The sequence below is a fragment of the Fusarium venenatum genome, assembly GCF_020744135.1.
Source record: "Fusarium venenatum strain MPI-CAGE-CH-0201 chromosome Unknown EDB82scaffold_1, whole genome shotgun sequence".
Classification (NCBI taxonomy): Eukaryota; Fungi; Ascomycota; class Sordariomycetes; order Hypocreales; family Nectriaceae; genus Fusarium; species Fusarium venenatum.
This window is the reverse complement of record NW_027072129.1, coordinates 3,229,389-3,243,418: the sequence shown is the minus strand read 5'-3', so window position 1 is coordinate 3,243,418 and position 14,030 is coordinate 3,229,389. Positions and strand designations below refer to the sequence as shown.

General features: G+C 47.3%; 5 protein-coding genes across 5 annotated transcripts; 4 read left to right on the top strand and 1 right to left on the bottom strand.

Annotated features, from left to right (window-relative positions):
• The first annotated feature begins 2,134 nt into the window (after positions 1 to 2,134).
• EDB82DRAFT_32596 (MYB DNA-binding domain protein) lies at positions 2,135 to 3,957 on the top strand. Its single transcript, XM_025731337.2, has 7 exons — positions 2,135 to 2,434; positions 2,776 to 3,286; positions 3,337 to 3,384; positions 3,440 to 3,472; positions 3,528 to 3,611; positions 3,669 to 3,702; positions 3,761 to 3,957. Exons 1-7 carry the CDS (start codon positions 2,361 to 2,363, stop codon positions 3,784 to 3,786), a joined length of 810 nt encoding a protein of 269 aa, XP_025590372.2. The 5' UTR covers positions 2,135 to 2,360; the 3' UTR covers positions 3,787 to 3,957.
• A 2,007-nt stretch (positions 3,958 to 5,964) lies between these two features.
• EDB82DRAFT_32350 (concanavalin A-like lectin/glucanase domain-containing protein) lies at positions 5,965 to 7,898 on the top strand. Its single transcript, XM_025731338.2, has 3 exons — positions 5,965 to 6,364; positions 6,416 to 6,853; positions 6,961 to 7,898. Exons 1-3 carry the CDS (start codon positions 6,259 to 6,261, stop codon positions 7,839 to 7,841), a joined length of 1,425 nt encoding a protein of 474 aa, XP_025590373.1. The 5' UTR covers positions 5,965 to 6,258; the 3' UTR covers positions 7,842 to 7,898.
• Positions 7,899 to 9,145: 1,247 nt separating this feature from the next.
• Positions 9,146 to 10,671, top strand: EDB82DRAFT_32239 (Lactonase, 7-bladed beta-propeller-domain-containing protein). Its single transcript, XM_025731339.2, has one exon. The coding sequence runs from the start codon at positions 9,341 to 9,343 to the stop codon at positions 10,523 to 10,525; it is 1,185 nt and encodes a 394-aa protein (XP_025590374.1). The 5' UTR covers positions 9,146 to 9,340; the 3' UTR covers positions 10,526 to 10,671.
• Positions 10,672 to 10,690: 19 nt separating this feature from the next.
• On the bottom strand, positions 10,691 to 12,069 carry EDB82DRAFT_485107 (uncharacterized protein). The gene has a single exon (XM_025731340.2). It carries the CDS (start codon positions 11,628 to 11,630, stop codon positions 10,818 to 10,820), a length of 813 nt encoding a protein of 270 aa, XP_025590375.1. The 5' UTR covers positions 11,631 to 12,069; the 3' UTR covers positions 10,691 to 10,817.
• Positions 12,070 to 13,183: 1,114 nt separating this feature from the next.
• Positions 13,184 to 14,016, top strand: EDB82DRAFT_32495 (uncharacterized protein). Its single transcript, XM_065607483.1, has 2 exons — positions 13,184 to 13,787; positions 13,849 to 14,016. The coding sequence occupies exon 1, from the start codon at positions 13,281 to 13,283 to the stop codon at positions 13,749 to 13,751; it is 471 nt and encodes a 156-aa protein (XP_065465445.1). The 5' UTR covers positions 13,184 to 13,280; the 3' UTR covers positions 13,752 to 13,787; positions 13,849 to 14,016.
• The last annotated feature ends 14 nt before the right edge of the window (positions 14,017 to 14,030 follow it).

Here is a 14,030-nt window from a genome sequence, read left to right as displayed (position 1 = left end):
AGGTCGAGCCGAAAGAAATGACTCATCAAAAAAAAAAAAAAAGACATGGGGGGCTGGAGTGGCTGAGACCTGGCAGCTGAGAGAGATGAGAGCTGAGGGAGTAATCGAGATCTCATGATATCAACGAGATATCGTAATTCTTGTGTTGAATGACTGATCCTCTGATAAACCTTGGTAAACGAGGCTTGATGTCTGATCAGAGGATGGCTTGGCAACCAGCTCGTCGACCAAACAAAGCTCCATCTCATCATTAGCGAGCGGGGACTTGAAGCACGTACCTCTTTAGTACTTGTTTTCTCGTTGTTTCCTCGCCAAATATGTACATCATACGACGCTATGCGCACTGTAACTTCGCATATCTATTGCGTGACAGGCTACAGTATGAGATGGCTTGTTCTCAAGAACCCACTACCATGACAGACACACAGCCCCCCGCTTTTAACAACATGGGTTGGTAGCTTTCAGTCGCGCCTGCCCATCTCCTCTCGCCCATTCCATTCTCCCCTTTCCACCACAGAAAAAAAAAAGGGTAACTACGACCACCTTTCCCCTCCCCAGGTCCCAGCGACTTCCAAGGTCCTGTCCGAGTTACTTTGTCTCGAGGTACCATCCATCGTCGCTCTTCCCCAGACCTTCCCTTCCTCTTTTGCCAATCCACCTTCAACCCTTTCGATCTGACGGGAACGGATTCGAGTGAGGTATCTATTGTACATCCCTCTTACAAGGACTACAGCTCCAGATTCAGTTACAATCACCCCTTCGTCCTCAAACTTGTCTAGCAGTGGATCCACTGTGTATCTGCATCTGCATCTCATTCATCTGGATCTGACCTTGTTCAACTGTGATCGACTACAACAAGCAAAAAAAAAAAAAAAGGCAGTTACCAAGAGCTTCGTCCACGCACCAGCTTGTGTCGTCACTGTCGCCTACCAGACGAGACGCGCATTTGCATACTCCCCCTGCGGATCTCTTATTGACTAGAGTAAGTATCTTATTCTATACTTCATCTTCAGAGCAATTTGCATTCATTACCTGCATTTCGTCTTCACTTCATGATTCCCCTCTTCAATTTACCAGTACGGTTTCTTTTGTCATGTTTTTGGGTGCGCGTCTCGTACGTTCCGTCGTTGCCGAGTTGAGATAAGGTACCCAAGTTTCAACAAACTCAATCACTCATCCACGCATCATTATATCCGTCGTTCTGTTATTTTCTACCATCACAGCCTTACATGATCTATCTAAAACTTTGCTACCTCTTACACGCGGCCGCGCCTTATCACACATACATGCTACGCGTATACACTTTGTCTGGCTTGTCATAACCCCAGCACCAATCCTTTTTCACATCAAAGTCTCTCCAACCACCCGAAAAAGAACGGGGAACCTAAATATTCACTGTATTTGCCTCGGCCACGACACCAACGCTGTAATGCATATGACTTGCACGTTGGTACAGAGACCTCGAAAAGCATGACGTTTACTGAGACTTCAAACTTTTTCTTCTTTCCTTTTCGTCTTTATCAAGCCCTCACTAACCACAAAGTTAACGACCAGATAAGAAAAAGAAAAAGAAAAAGAAAAAGAAAAAGAATAAAGATACAAAGCAGAAGCACCGCGACTACTTGGTACTTACGTGGAGACTGAAAAAAAAAAGACGGCATTTCACCCTATCTTATCCTGAAAATTTACCAACCAGAACACGAGGTTGGGTTTCCCCTACGCCCTAGCTCCCCCCAGCAGAGAACATCTCGAATACTTCCAGACACACTCACACATCTCTTGTGTGTATTTGTCTCGTGGCAGTTTGTTACGCGAAACTGTACCTGTTGCTGTTCCACCTCTCTGTCACCAGCACCTACTCTGCCTACGCAGCCATTGTCAAGTTCTTGCCCGTGAGTAAATGCCATTTCATTTTTTTACATCATCATTATTGGATTTGCAAAGTCCAAGCTTCAATCTCTGGAGAACCTCTCGCGTCTTGCGCCGTCGCGTCTCGTCTTGCGCCTTAGTGCCCACGAACTACTACCGTTCCGCAACAGACTAGAAAGCCGATACTGTACGGGCAGATCTTAGTATGGTACATCGCACCATCTGTGCAAGGCCGGAGTTGTTTGCTCATGGGTTTTGAGGTCCTGATGTTGACAATGATACAACTCATCTCAGCTTAGCTCAGACCCTGGTCGCGTCGCCCTCAGCTTGCGCGTATTGCAGACCCACCTTGGTACTGTCGACTTACCAGTCAGCGCTATCAAAAGTCTTGTTGTATTGCAATACTATCGCGTCAGCGTCTCACGACTTGGATATAATGTTGCTTTCTTTATCAAAAATCTTGAGTGCTAATACTAGTGTCGCATTAGATCATGCAGCAGTGGCAAGTCGGGCCCGTCCCGGAGTATGTTTACTCCAACTCAACTCATCAACCAAATGAGATGCAGTAAGTATTTGCCCTTGAATGACTTGCTTTGTACCTATGATCTTTGGGCTCCCTCTACCTGCCACACGGCGAAACTCTTCACATCCTGTGTCGCCCGAGCATCATTGTCCTGGCACGGCCCATGGCTTTTGTCTTCAATGGTGTCTTGCGACCTCACTTAATACCCTTCCAAAAACCTATAATTGTTCACCCGCCAAACTGCAGCTACACACAGGCTTCTTGCTCACACGGAAATGACGTGAACGCTTGCAGTTCTGTGGAAGTATTCAATAGCACACCCAGTCATATCGCTAGTAGGGTCTCATAATGAGGCAACACTGCTAACCAGCACGCCTCGATAGCAACCCTCACCAGTACCAAACAGACATGGCCCGTCGTAATGACCAGCATCAATTTCAGCAGTACGCTCCTCAGCCTAATATGGCACCGCAGCAACAGCAGCCCCCCCAGCAGCAACAACATCACCCGGCACCTGTTCAACCTCCCATGAATGTCCCTCAGCAACCCCCTAATGGTCCAGTGCCGCCTCAGCAAACACCTACGCCTACACCGGCTCCGGCAGGTCGGCAGCGAAAGCGGCCAGCACCTTCCGCTGCTCCTCCTCCGGTCACAGTTGCCGCCCCTGCACCTGTCACTCCCTCCCAAGTTCAGCCACCTGTGGCAGCTCCGTCTGCACCTCAGGCAGTGATCCCCCAAACTCCACCTCAAGCTCCTACAGATGATGCGAATGCACAAGCTATTGTACCTCCACCGGCAAAGAAGAGCCGGACTAACACCCCTTGGACACCGCAAGAAGAGCTTCGCCTGAAGCAGATGCGAGATGCTGGCAACAGCTGGGCAGAAATCGCCAAAGTGAGTATCGTATACTGATTCATATGAGTTGTATACTAACTTACGATTAGACTTTCCCCACCCGCACGGAAGGATCCGTCAAGAAGCATTGGTACAAGGTATGATCTATCTTACTATTTATGTAAATAAGTTCAAGTAGCTAACCGAGACCAGGACATGCATTATGCAGAGTTTGCAGAGGACGAGGTAACCACCGTTCGCCCCGAATACTGAGCAACCAAGCTGACCTCCCCCTCATCAGAGTCAAGCGTTGTTGAACGCAATTAAGGAGTACGAGAACAACAAGTGGAAGGTGATTGGGCAGAAAGTCGGAAAGCCTGCCAAGGTACGAACACTCACCCCAAAAGTAGCATGACACACGGAAAGCTAATAGTCAAAACAGGCTTGCGAGCAGTACGCCAAGGAACATTTCCCGGGTATGGCTACAAAGTTTCGTCTGTGATTTGGGGGACTTATTTAGGCTGACACAAACAGATCTGTTTAACAGTTCCAAAAGGTAGAACCGCCTAAAGCGTTGCCGGGCACAAGATTCACAACCCCACAACGCTGCAACTGATTCGTGACCCGATGCAACACCTATAGCAAAGGGAAAAGGAAAACAACAAAACTTTGATAAAAATCAGCAGTGGCGTCTGCACAGGATACACCCGGGAAACTGTTTAATGTTTGTTAATTATGGACTTCTTTCTCAACCATTCATGAGACATGGCAGAGAGCTTTGTTACCACTCTTTCGGACTGGATATGGTTAGGATCAGGATATGGCGCGGAAAGGAGGGAAAAATGGAAGAACAGGTGCAGAAGGATATGAAGCTGCATTGGTGTAATGGTGATAGATGAAGGATGTCTGAGGAAGATGAAGCCGTTTCTAGACGGGGAGTGGTGAAGATGACGGCTTTCTGGTTGTTTTCTCTTCTCTTTTCCTCTTTTCCTGGTGAGAGGATGAGACTGTTCGTTTTAGGTTTGATTACTTATACCCCAATGCCTGGAGTTGATTCCTTGCGCACAAAGTTTGTCTTTGGAGTGATGTGTGTGTGATTCGATTTTTTACTGGTGAGGGACATGTCTATTGTCCGATCAGTTTGGTTGGTCAATTCGTCCACGTAGTCTGTCTGTTATCGGTGGCAATCAATATTGATCACCAAGTAGATAGACAAACCAGGAAGGTCAATAGCTGCTGGAACCTGGCGATGTGTGTTTGGCAGGCCTGCAGGTTCGACCAGGATTCATGATATCCATGACATGACATGTCTTTGCTCTTCCCTGTCAGGGTGTTGCACGGGATGGGTTATTGGGTACCTGTCAGGTGTAGTTTGTGGCGGCGGGAGAGGCAGTGCTGTGTGACAGAAGGACGAGACGTGAGAGGCAGAAGCAAAAACGGCGATGCATGATGGCGTCGAAGATCAATGGAAGATTATAAGACGTCGATTTATTACAGTTTTGCTAGTGACAGTACCTACAATGCAAGCCAACGTACCTACAGGCAGTATACTATACATGGGTACAACGTAGTGCTGTATCCAGCAATGTCAGGAAAACTGGACCGGAATGAAGGGGGCGCGGTACGTATTGTGATGAGCAGGGATGGATTTTCTGACCTGAAGTCTGGGGCGATGGTTAGTCTTCACCTTTACTATTGTTGAGATCGAGAGGATTGAGAACTGTTCTCTAGAGTCAATAGAGTCGTATCGTAGTACGGCGGGTAAACAGGCGATCAGGTCAAACTCAATCGTTTTGGTTGAACTTTGTTGACGAGAGAGAATGTAAGGTACGGATTTTGCATGCAGAGAATCAGCGCGAGGCAAGGGAGAATGCTGTGTGCTGTGTCGGCTCTTGGATGAAGGATTTAAAGCATAGCATTTAGCCTCATTTGCATGAATCTGCTTCGATTAAGTCTGTCTGTTCACCTGTATCTCAATACGAAGTGCATCTACAGGGCATCGGGGGAGGTGACCTAGAAGGTAACATCGCCTGTTGATATGGAGGAAATCAGGGGCCATGCTGGGGAGTTAGGCCAGGCTAGGCTAGGTCGAGGGTCTCGGGCGCGTGATGGCAGAAGGAACCGATCACCAAATTTGGGTATTAGTGAGTCATGATTGGTCGGGTATAGTGTCTTATCTCTAGAATGGTTTAGTGTGCCAGTGCATCTAAACGAAAAAGGTGTTGCTTGTGTCTTGTGTCTGTGTCTGGAGTCTCGGCACGAGAAGACGAGGTCCGCATTGCCAGTGTCAGAGCCGACCTGAAAAGTGCGGTTCGTTTCTTTCTTTAATCCCTCCTACCTACTCCTCCTTCCCCGGATTTCTCTCTCTTACGTCTCCGTGCGTGTGCGTGTGTAGATACGACTCGACTCGTCTTTTCTTTCTTGCTGTTTTGTCTGCTACCTAATCCCATCCCATCCTTTACAATCTTTTTCTTTTTGGAGAAAAATATAGTATTGGTGGCATTCATCAATCGTTTTTTCAATCGTATTCATTCGTTGTCACACAGAAAACGAATTTAGTTCCACTATCGATCCATCACAGATCCCGAGAAGAGCGCGACAATTTCTTCAACCCAACAATCGTTTTCCGTATTCCTTCTGCTCTCGTTGAGAAGGACGTGGGAAAGAATTCAAGGGAGGAAAAAGAAAGTGTTGTATTCAGGCGATAAGGACGCGCAAACCACTCGGCGGCCCGCATTCCAGCATCCTTTTTTCCCGATCGATAGAATATCAGCAAATTCGAGCTTCGTCAAAGCACGCACCTTAATCAACAACAAAATAAACCCAAGTCGCTCGCTTGCTGGGTTTGTTTTGACTGTCGTTTTCTCTGTCGAAACAGCAGTCGTTACAACAACAACTTTAATTCGACACCTCAACCCGACCTGTCGATCAATACCAAATCTTTAATTGGGAGGCGCTTTCGTATCAACGCCTCTTCGACCGAACTACATCAGCATACCTGTTTTTAGTCGACTATTTATTTCTTATTCATAATGTTGCGATCACTCGTTGTCGCTGCCCTTTTGGGCGCTAGCTCTGTCGCTGCTGTCAAGTGCACGCGCGACAGTCACTGTCCTGAGGACTCTCCTTGCTGCTCCAGTATGTCGCCTCTGCAGGCTCTCACGTCTCTGTATATCTAACATGTCACAGCCTACGGCGAATGCGGTGTTGGTGCCTACTGCCTTGGTGGTTGCGATCCAACAATGTCCTTCTCTCTTGACTCTTGTGTCCCTGCTCCCGTCTGCCAGGATCGCAAGATGAAGATGAACTCTCTTGATAGGATTGTCGATATCGGCAAATATCTGGGCGACTCTGACAAGGCCGACTGGGTTGCGCAGGGTGAGCCTGTTGTCTTCAAGGACAACGTTCTTCTTACCATGCCTAAGGACAGTGTCGGCACTCTCCTGTCTTCCACCGTCTACATGTGGTATGGCAATGTCAAGGCTCGCTTCAAGACTAGTCGTGGCGCTGGTGTCATTACTGCCTTCATTCTTTTCTCTGATGTAAAGGACGAGATCGACTACGAATTTGTCGGTACTGAGCTCAGCGATGCCCAGACAAATTACTATTTTCAGGGAATCACCAACTGTAAGTCGCTTTCAAGGTTGCACAACAAGGTAGCCCCTTGTTTGTGGTACAGCGTGAAATACTCACGTGATCGATTTGTTCGAAATGCATGGCTAACAATTTGTTAGACGAGAACTCAGAAAACATTACGCTCTCTGACACCTTTGCCAACTACCATGACTACGAAATCCGATGGACTCCCGACAAGATCGAGTGGTGGGTCGATGGCAAGATGGGTCGAAGCCTGGACAAGAAAGACACCTGGAACGACACCTCCAAGAACTTCATGTTCCCCCAGACTCCTTCTCGAGTCCAGCTCTCCCTCTGGCCCGGTGGTAAGGAGGGTAACGCAGAGGGTACCGTATCCTGGGCGGGTGGACCTATCGACTGGGACCATCCTGATATTCAGAAGAGCGGCTACTACTATTCCGCGTTCTCTGACGTCGAGATTGAGTGTTTCAACGCCAAGTCTGCTCCTGGTACCAACTCTGGAAAGAGTTACTGGTACAACAACGAGGTCGCTACCAACGACACAATTGTCGATGGTGATAAGAGACACACTATTGCTTCTCTGATGGCCACTGGTGAGGATATGGACAAGGGAAAGAAGAAAGAAGAGAAGAAGAAGGAAGATAAGAGTAAGGATGATGATAAAGACAAGGATGATAAGGACAAGGACAAGGACGACGATGAAGACGACGACGACGAGCCTGCTACAATTCCTGGTGGCTCTAACGGTGCCCCCGCGAATGATCATAGCGACGGAGACGATAGCAGTAGTGGCTCAGGCTCAAGTTCAGGCAGCGCCCCCAAGGGTAATCCTGAGGGCACAGATGACACTGAGCCCGCTGACACCACCAACTGTGATACCAGCAGCTTCAACCAAGAATGCGGCAAGTCAGGCTCTAGTAAGAGCAGCTCTGAAGATGGAGGTTCCAACGCTGGGTCAAGGAATGGTGCGAGTGCGTTGGCCATCATCATTGCAGGCGGAGCCCTGTTCTGGCTGTAATCAACATATTCGTCTGAGTGTTCCGTCCTGCGATTCCTTGCCATCGAGTCCTCTCTCACCGCTCTTTATTATATAGCATCTCACTGCGCTTTCCCTTCTGTCTAGCATATTTTTTCATGGTGGTTGGTTGGATTTGAGACTTTTTGTATGTAATCGCTTTCTCTTCTTCTTTCTCGAATGTATATTTTCGATAGTAGAGGGTTGATAATGGTGAATGGGTTTTGCATGGAAATGGATCTTCTTTTTTAAAAATGGGTGGTTTTGTATGAAATGCATATGCGATAGGAGGATGGCTTGTTATACATGGTGAATCATGTGGTCTTGGATGTTGTTGGTTATGTGTCAGCTATGGATCTATGTTTGTGATTGAGTACTCGGTCAGACTTTGTTGGCCGTCATGGCATGATGAGAGCATCCGTGTTGAGATGACAGGTGACTAAAATCTCACGTTTGTCATGTGGTAGGACTAGAAGGATCGTTGTTTACATGAAGGCCTGTCCTTGTCGTTTCTTTGTCTTGACTCGAGAAAAGCTATGGTCAGTGTACAAACCAGTTCAATCATTGGCCTTTTGCAAGCGGGCAATTATTTCAGCCCTATTTACTGTGTATCTACTGTCCTATCCAGAACACATCATCAGCAGATATCAGTCATACAAAAATCAATAAAAAAAAGCCTCAAAGACATGGGTTCAGGTGCGTTTGCCAAAGTTCTAATCCAATCCTTTTGCATCTTGGCAGTCTTTCTGCAAACGCCAGTCTTTTAAGCGCTTATGACCCTGGAGAAGGGGGAACTTTGGTGAAACTTGAGGCATTTCATTGGTGGATAGACCTTTCTTGGCTTGCAGTACCGCGGGTTTGTTTCGTTTCATGTTGCACTCTGGGCTGCTTTGCTTTTTGGGCTTTCAGGGCTTTTGTTCAGTGGCCATAGCCCTACAAAACTGCCTGAAGTGCAAGTTGCACAGCCTCTTTGATCAGGTAGCTATAGCGGGCATCTTTTCTTTACCCCCCTGGATCATCCAAAGGATCAGCCAAAAGCCAACCTATTCTTTGTCTCGTTCCAATCACGATGATGCGCCTCCACTGAATCTCCCTTCTGAAAAAGAGAGTTAAGCAAGGATCTGCTTGACAGAATGAATGGATTTACATGGATTAAGGTCCTTCCTTTTTGTTCTCTGGTCTGGTTCACTTGCTGGCCCCCTCGTTGAGGCTGAGGCTTACTTTCTCAAAGCTTTTATTTTATATATACTTCATTCCCCCGCCCCTTCTTCTCACAGCCTCCCCAGCAACAAAATCCTTTGACCGCATTCAGCCTCCTTTCATTTTAAACGCATTTTATCCCCGTCATTTCTATTCTTGTTTACATTAAAGATTGGACTGGTTCCTGATCTTGGTTCTCTATCAACTTTCGTTTACTTGATACCCACCCCGACATCGATTGTCAATTGCTGTATATCATCTGTACAAAGATCAACTACATCCTAACAATACATAACGTCATCATGAAGTTCACTTCTGCTGGCCTCATGGCCTCCCTCGCTGCTTCAGCTTCAGCTTCAGCCCTTCCCCAATTCGCTCGCAGTTCATACCCTGCCCCTTCGGCATCTGCCTCTTCTCCTGCCCGCATCCTCCTCGGAAACTCTGGTCACATCTACGTTGCCGACTTTACCCCCAAGACGGGCAAGTTCGAGATCACCATCAACGAGGAGATTGAGGGTGGAAACTCGTGGATGGCCTTTGCCGAGCCCAACTTGCTCTATGCTGTCGATGAGAACTCGAATGAGCTGCGCCTCTTTAACCTGGACCTCAAGACCAATCAGCTCAATCTTACGACTAAGAAGACTGGCAGCACTGGTGTTGTCCACCTCGAGTTCAACTCTGACAAGAGTCGCATGGTTGGTGCTGCGTATGGAAACGGTACCATTGATGTTTGGAACACAAAGGATGGTGCCCTGGAGCTCATCAAGACTATCAAGTCTCCTGGCAAGCTCGGCCCCAACAAGGAGCGTCAGGATGCTCCTTATCCTCATCAGGCCAACCTCGATCCTTCAGGCCGCTACTTCGCCGTCAACGATCTCGGCACCGACTCTGTCGTCCTTATCGACTCCAAGAACGACGCTTTCACAGAGAAGAACATTCCCATCGAGGCTGGCTGTGGTCCTCGTCACGGCGTCTTCTACCCTCGCGGCCAGGACAAGGCCACGCATTACATCATCGCCTGTGAACTGAGCAACCAGGCTCTCGTCTACTCAGTTACCTACAAGGCCAACACCCTCGTCCTCAAACACTACCAGTCCATTTCTACCTACGGCAAGGATGCTCCTGCCAAGGATATCAAGAAGGCTGCTGTTGGTGAGATCATCCTTGCTCCCAACAACAAGGATGTCTACATCTCCAACCGTGTCTCTGGACAAAAGACCGACTCTATTGCTCACTTCACCATTGCCGAGTGCGGAACTCTGACTTATGCTGAGACCGTTTCTTCCGGTGGTCTCCTGCCCCGCATGATGAGCTTCAGCTTGACTGCTAAGCACATCTTTGTTGGTAACCAGGATGGTCCTAATGGTCTTGCCGCTCTGAAGCGTGGTTCTGACGGCAAGCTTGTTGAGAAGCCCGTCGGCAGCCTCCCTGGCTCTGTGTTTGGCGAGCCTCAATTCGGACCCCAGTACGTTCAGCAGATCGTTTAAATAGTTGATCTGCAAGCCAACGTTAACAAATATTCTTCTTGTTTAAATGGCGCTTTTGGTGTTTCTTGGGCTGGTAGGATATATCCTGGTTCTGCCCTTGGAAAGTGAAAAGGGCACGACTATTTTCCAAAACATTTTTTTAGCATTCTATTTCGTCAATTGACAATTCTTCTATATCCTGGTATCAAAAAGAAAACGCCTCGTGAAACAATTCGTGAACGAGAGAAATGTAAGTAATGATGTTAGTGGTCCTTAACTCCGTAATCTTTCGGTCTGTCATTCATCATCAAGCTCAATCCGAACTTGAATCACTTGCCATTCCTGCCCCTCCGCGCCCTGATGTATCCTCTAATCTGTCCTTGATATGACTATACTCCTCGTCCAGTAGTTCTGGGTCTGAGCACTTGTGTGCCGTCTCAAAGTCTACCAGGACAGCTTTACCGTCAGGCCCGATGAGGAAGTTGTGTTTGTTGATGTCCCCATGCAAGATTCCTAGCTCGTGTAGCTTGCGTAGACTGTGCTGGCATGCAACCAGGTCTTCGGGCTCAGCAGTCCTCGCACCGCGTATCTCCTCAACCAGGAAACCGATGACCCTCCCATTTTCGTGGATGTGTCCGAGAAACACGGGGCCGATTCCTCGGCCGTGGATCCACTCATACGAGGTCGTCTCGGCTGCGAAGTAGGGAATCTCCCAAGGAAACTGGGCAAACTTTGCCAAGACGGGCTTCTTAAAGCTGGGGTGCGTTACGCGAAAGACGGTCTGGCGGACGCGGTCAAGCTGTTTGAGCTCAAGGTGATTTATCATGGTGTCATGCCAAACATTTCCGATGCCTGGGAGACTACTTCTCCTGGTCTCGCAGAAGAAGGGCTTTCCTGTATGGCCATCTTTCCCAACGCGGCCTTCGTTCCAGTCTCCTGGGGGAAAGACGGGGAGTTGAGGGAGGAGGATAGGCTCGTATGTGCGGTCTTCCGGGGGGATGAGACCGCCGTCTAGAGTAACGTATCTTACGTGAGCGCCGTCGACGAGGAAGCGGTATTCGCTCTTTTCGTCTGTTTCTGCGTCTGCGAGGACGGCAAGTAATCTGACGTTGTTGTTGTGCTTCATTATAAGTTTTTAAGAGATGAGGGACTCAGTAGGAGTGAGTCCCGTAGTTGGATTATATCGTAGACAGATGGGGGTGAGAGTGGCCACAGAGTGAGTGAAGTAACGATCGGAGACAGTGCAACACAAAATAATATAATTTAGAAGTGATTGGTTAAGTACAACAGAGAATAAGAAAGAGAGAAAGAGAGAGGAGAAAGAGCAAGGTCAGTCTTTAAGTTGTGTTTGTAACCCCTGGGTAAAGAGTGAGGGGCTCACTGTATGTACTATACTGTAGTATTGGTAGGTCTCGGTAATCTGTATGTAATTGCGCTTTGACTGGTAGAGGCGGGACAAGGTTATAGTGCCCCCGACACTCAAAGTGAGTTACGCAGTGTCAGTCTATAACTGAGGTAGTTAGTCTGATGTAAATTTATCACCAGTTGAATTGGAAGTTTTTCTCATGATTGTATGTACTTTATTCGTATACATATTCGTATATATATTTCTGTTGCATCAGTCATCCTAACACTCCAACATCCAGCTGGACGTTGAGTTCATCCACTGCTGATCAGCTAGTTAAACTAAACATAGGGCGGATCCGTACTATGGACAGTTAGTCAGTACGTAGTAAGTTTGCCAAGACTGTGGATGCGGAATGAATCTCGCCAACTTCCGAGTGGGAACTGACCCTACAGCAGGTGATATGGATACTGTAGTAATGATGCAACTGTAGCGATGAACTTTGGTCGAGCCGAGTCATGGCCCTGTCGTGTCTGTGTAAGTGAGGCGGTTCGGTTCCATCCCCTGTCAAGAGTCAGGGGGTTGTTTAGTTAATTACTAATCGTAGTTGGGTATGGCGTTGTCTATTCGCTAACTGTTAGAGTCAATATACGAGAGACATTGTCGAGTTGAGGCTCACAAAAGCAAAGTGATCTTCATGTTAGTACATACTCTACATGGAATTTCACCATCCAATCACGTCTTACTATATACATGTGAATGGTGTCGTACGATTGGTAACCAGACGTTGCTCAAATGCCTCAATGGCTGGCTGATGCGTTGTCAACTCAAGTGAGCCACAGCTGATGCTTCAATCGTTCATGTATTCACTTTAGGAAGCTGGAGATGCAATTCGTTCTCTAAACTAACTCTTGCATCATTTGTCAGATTGTTTCTTACGGCTATACTACCCTCAACCAGCCTCTTATCCCCATGATGTCCTTCCTACCTTGGACTCTCATAAACATCATCTCAAAACTCACATTACACAACAGTCTCACCCATACACAAACCCTCGCCTCAGAATGCAATGATTGGAACAAGTCTTCACGTCTTACTCTGTACTTGGGAGCCACTACATGTCGTCGGGCTGCAGCGGCATATGCATTGCTACCATCCCCTCTTCCAATCTACTGTTGCTGCTCAACAACGGCCTCTTCCCTTTTATCCTCTCTTACACACACCAACACAACACTGAACTCGAGGTTTCTGCCTGACGTTTGTTCATTGAGATGAACTTATTTATTCATCTTCAGGCCTCATCCGAGCGGATGTGTATCTCTTTGTTTTTGCACAATGAATAACTGTATAACTTTGGTGTCGCTGGACGCCCTTTTTGCACTTTAATGTTTTAACTCGTTTTCTTATTCGCGAACTATTGGCTTGCATGGGATGTATATTCCACTATCTTCGCCTCATCTGCACGGTTCCGTGGCTGATACCCAAGACCATGGATTCCTTCAGACCATACTCTTCGCTTTCCAACCACTCATGAAGCTTCTGTACAGTTCATGCAGTTGTACTGGCCGATACTCAACTGGGCATATTAAGAGACAGTTCTCTGATAATCCTTCTAAGAATAACAACATCAAGATTGGACTCATCGTTGGCTTCACTCTTGCTGCCTTCTTGGCCATCGTCATTACCTTCTTATACTTTTACTACGGCTCTGCGAGGTTTACTTTTAGGAAGAAAAAGAAACATCACCGACCCCATCATCACCACCAGCACCACCATCACCATCATAGGAGGCATACGTCGCTTAGTAGTGGAGGATCAAGGCATTCTGATAACAGTGCTGCTCCTCCTGCTCCCCTTACAGATGACAGTCCTCCGCCTAAGGATAAACCAGCAGATGGGTAGCAAAGATGGAGGAATAAAATTTTATCTACTCGGTTAGTTAGTCTCTACTTCGGACCTAACCGCTACAATAGACGTAAAGGCTAATGCTGTATTATAGTTTCCCGTCCCGTGTATATATATTTTAGCGTATTAGTGTTGTATTCCTTACTTTGGCAAAGTAGTAGTGTCAAAATCCTTCATATATCAATGTACCCTATCAACCCGTTTGTAAAATCTATTAAAGTCCATCCAGTCCCATGACTTCACATTGCTTAATTCCCAAGTATAATTCTCGCGACT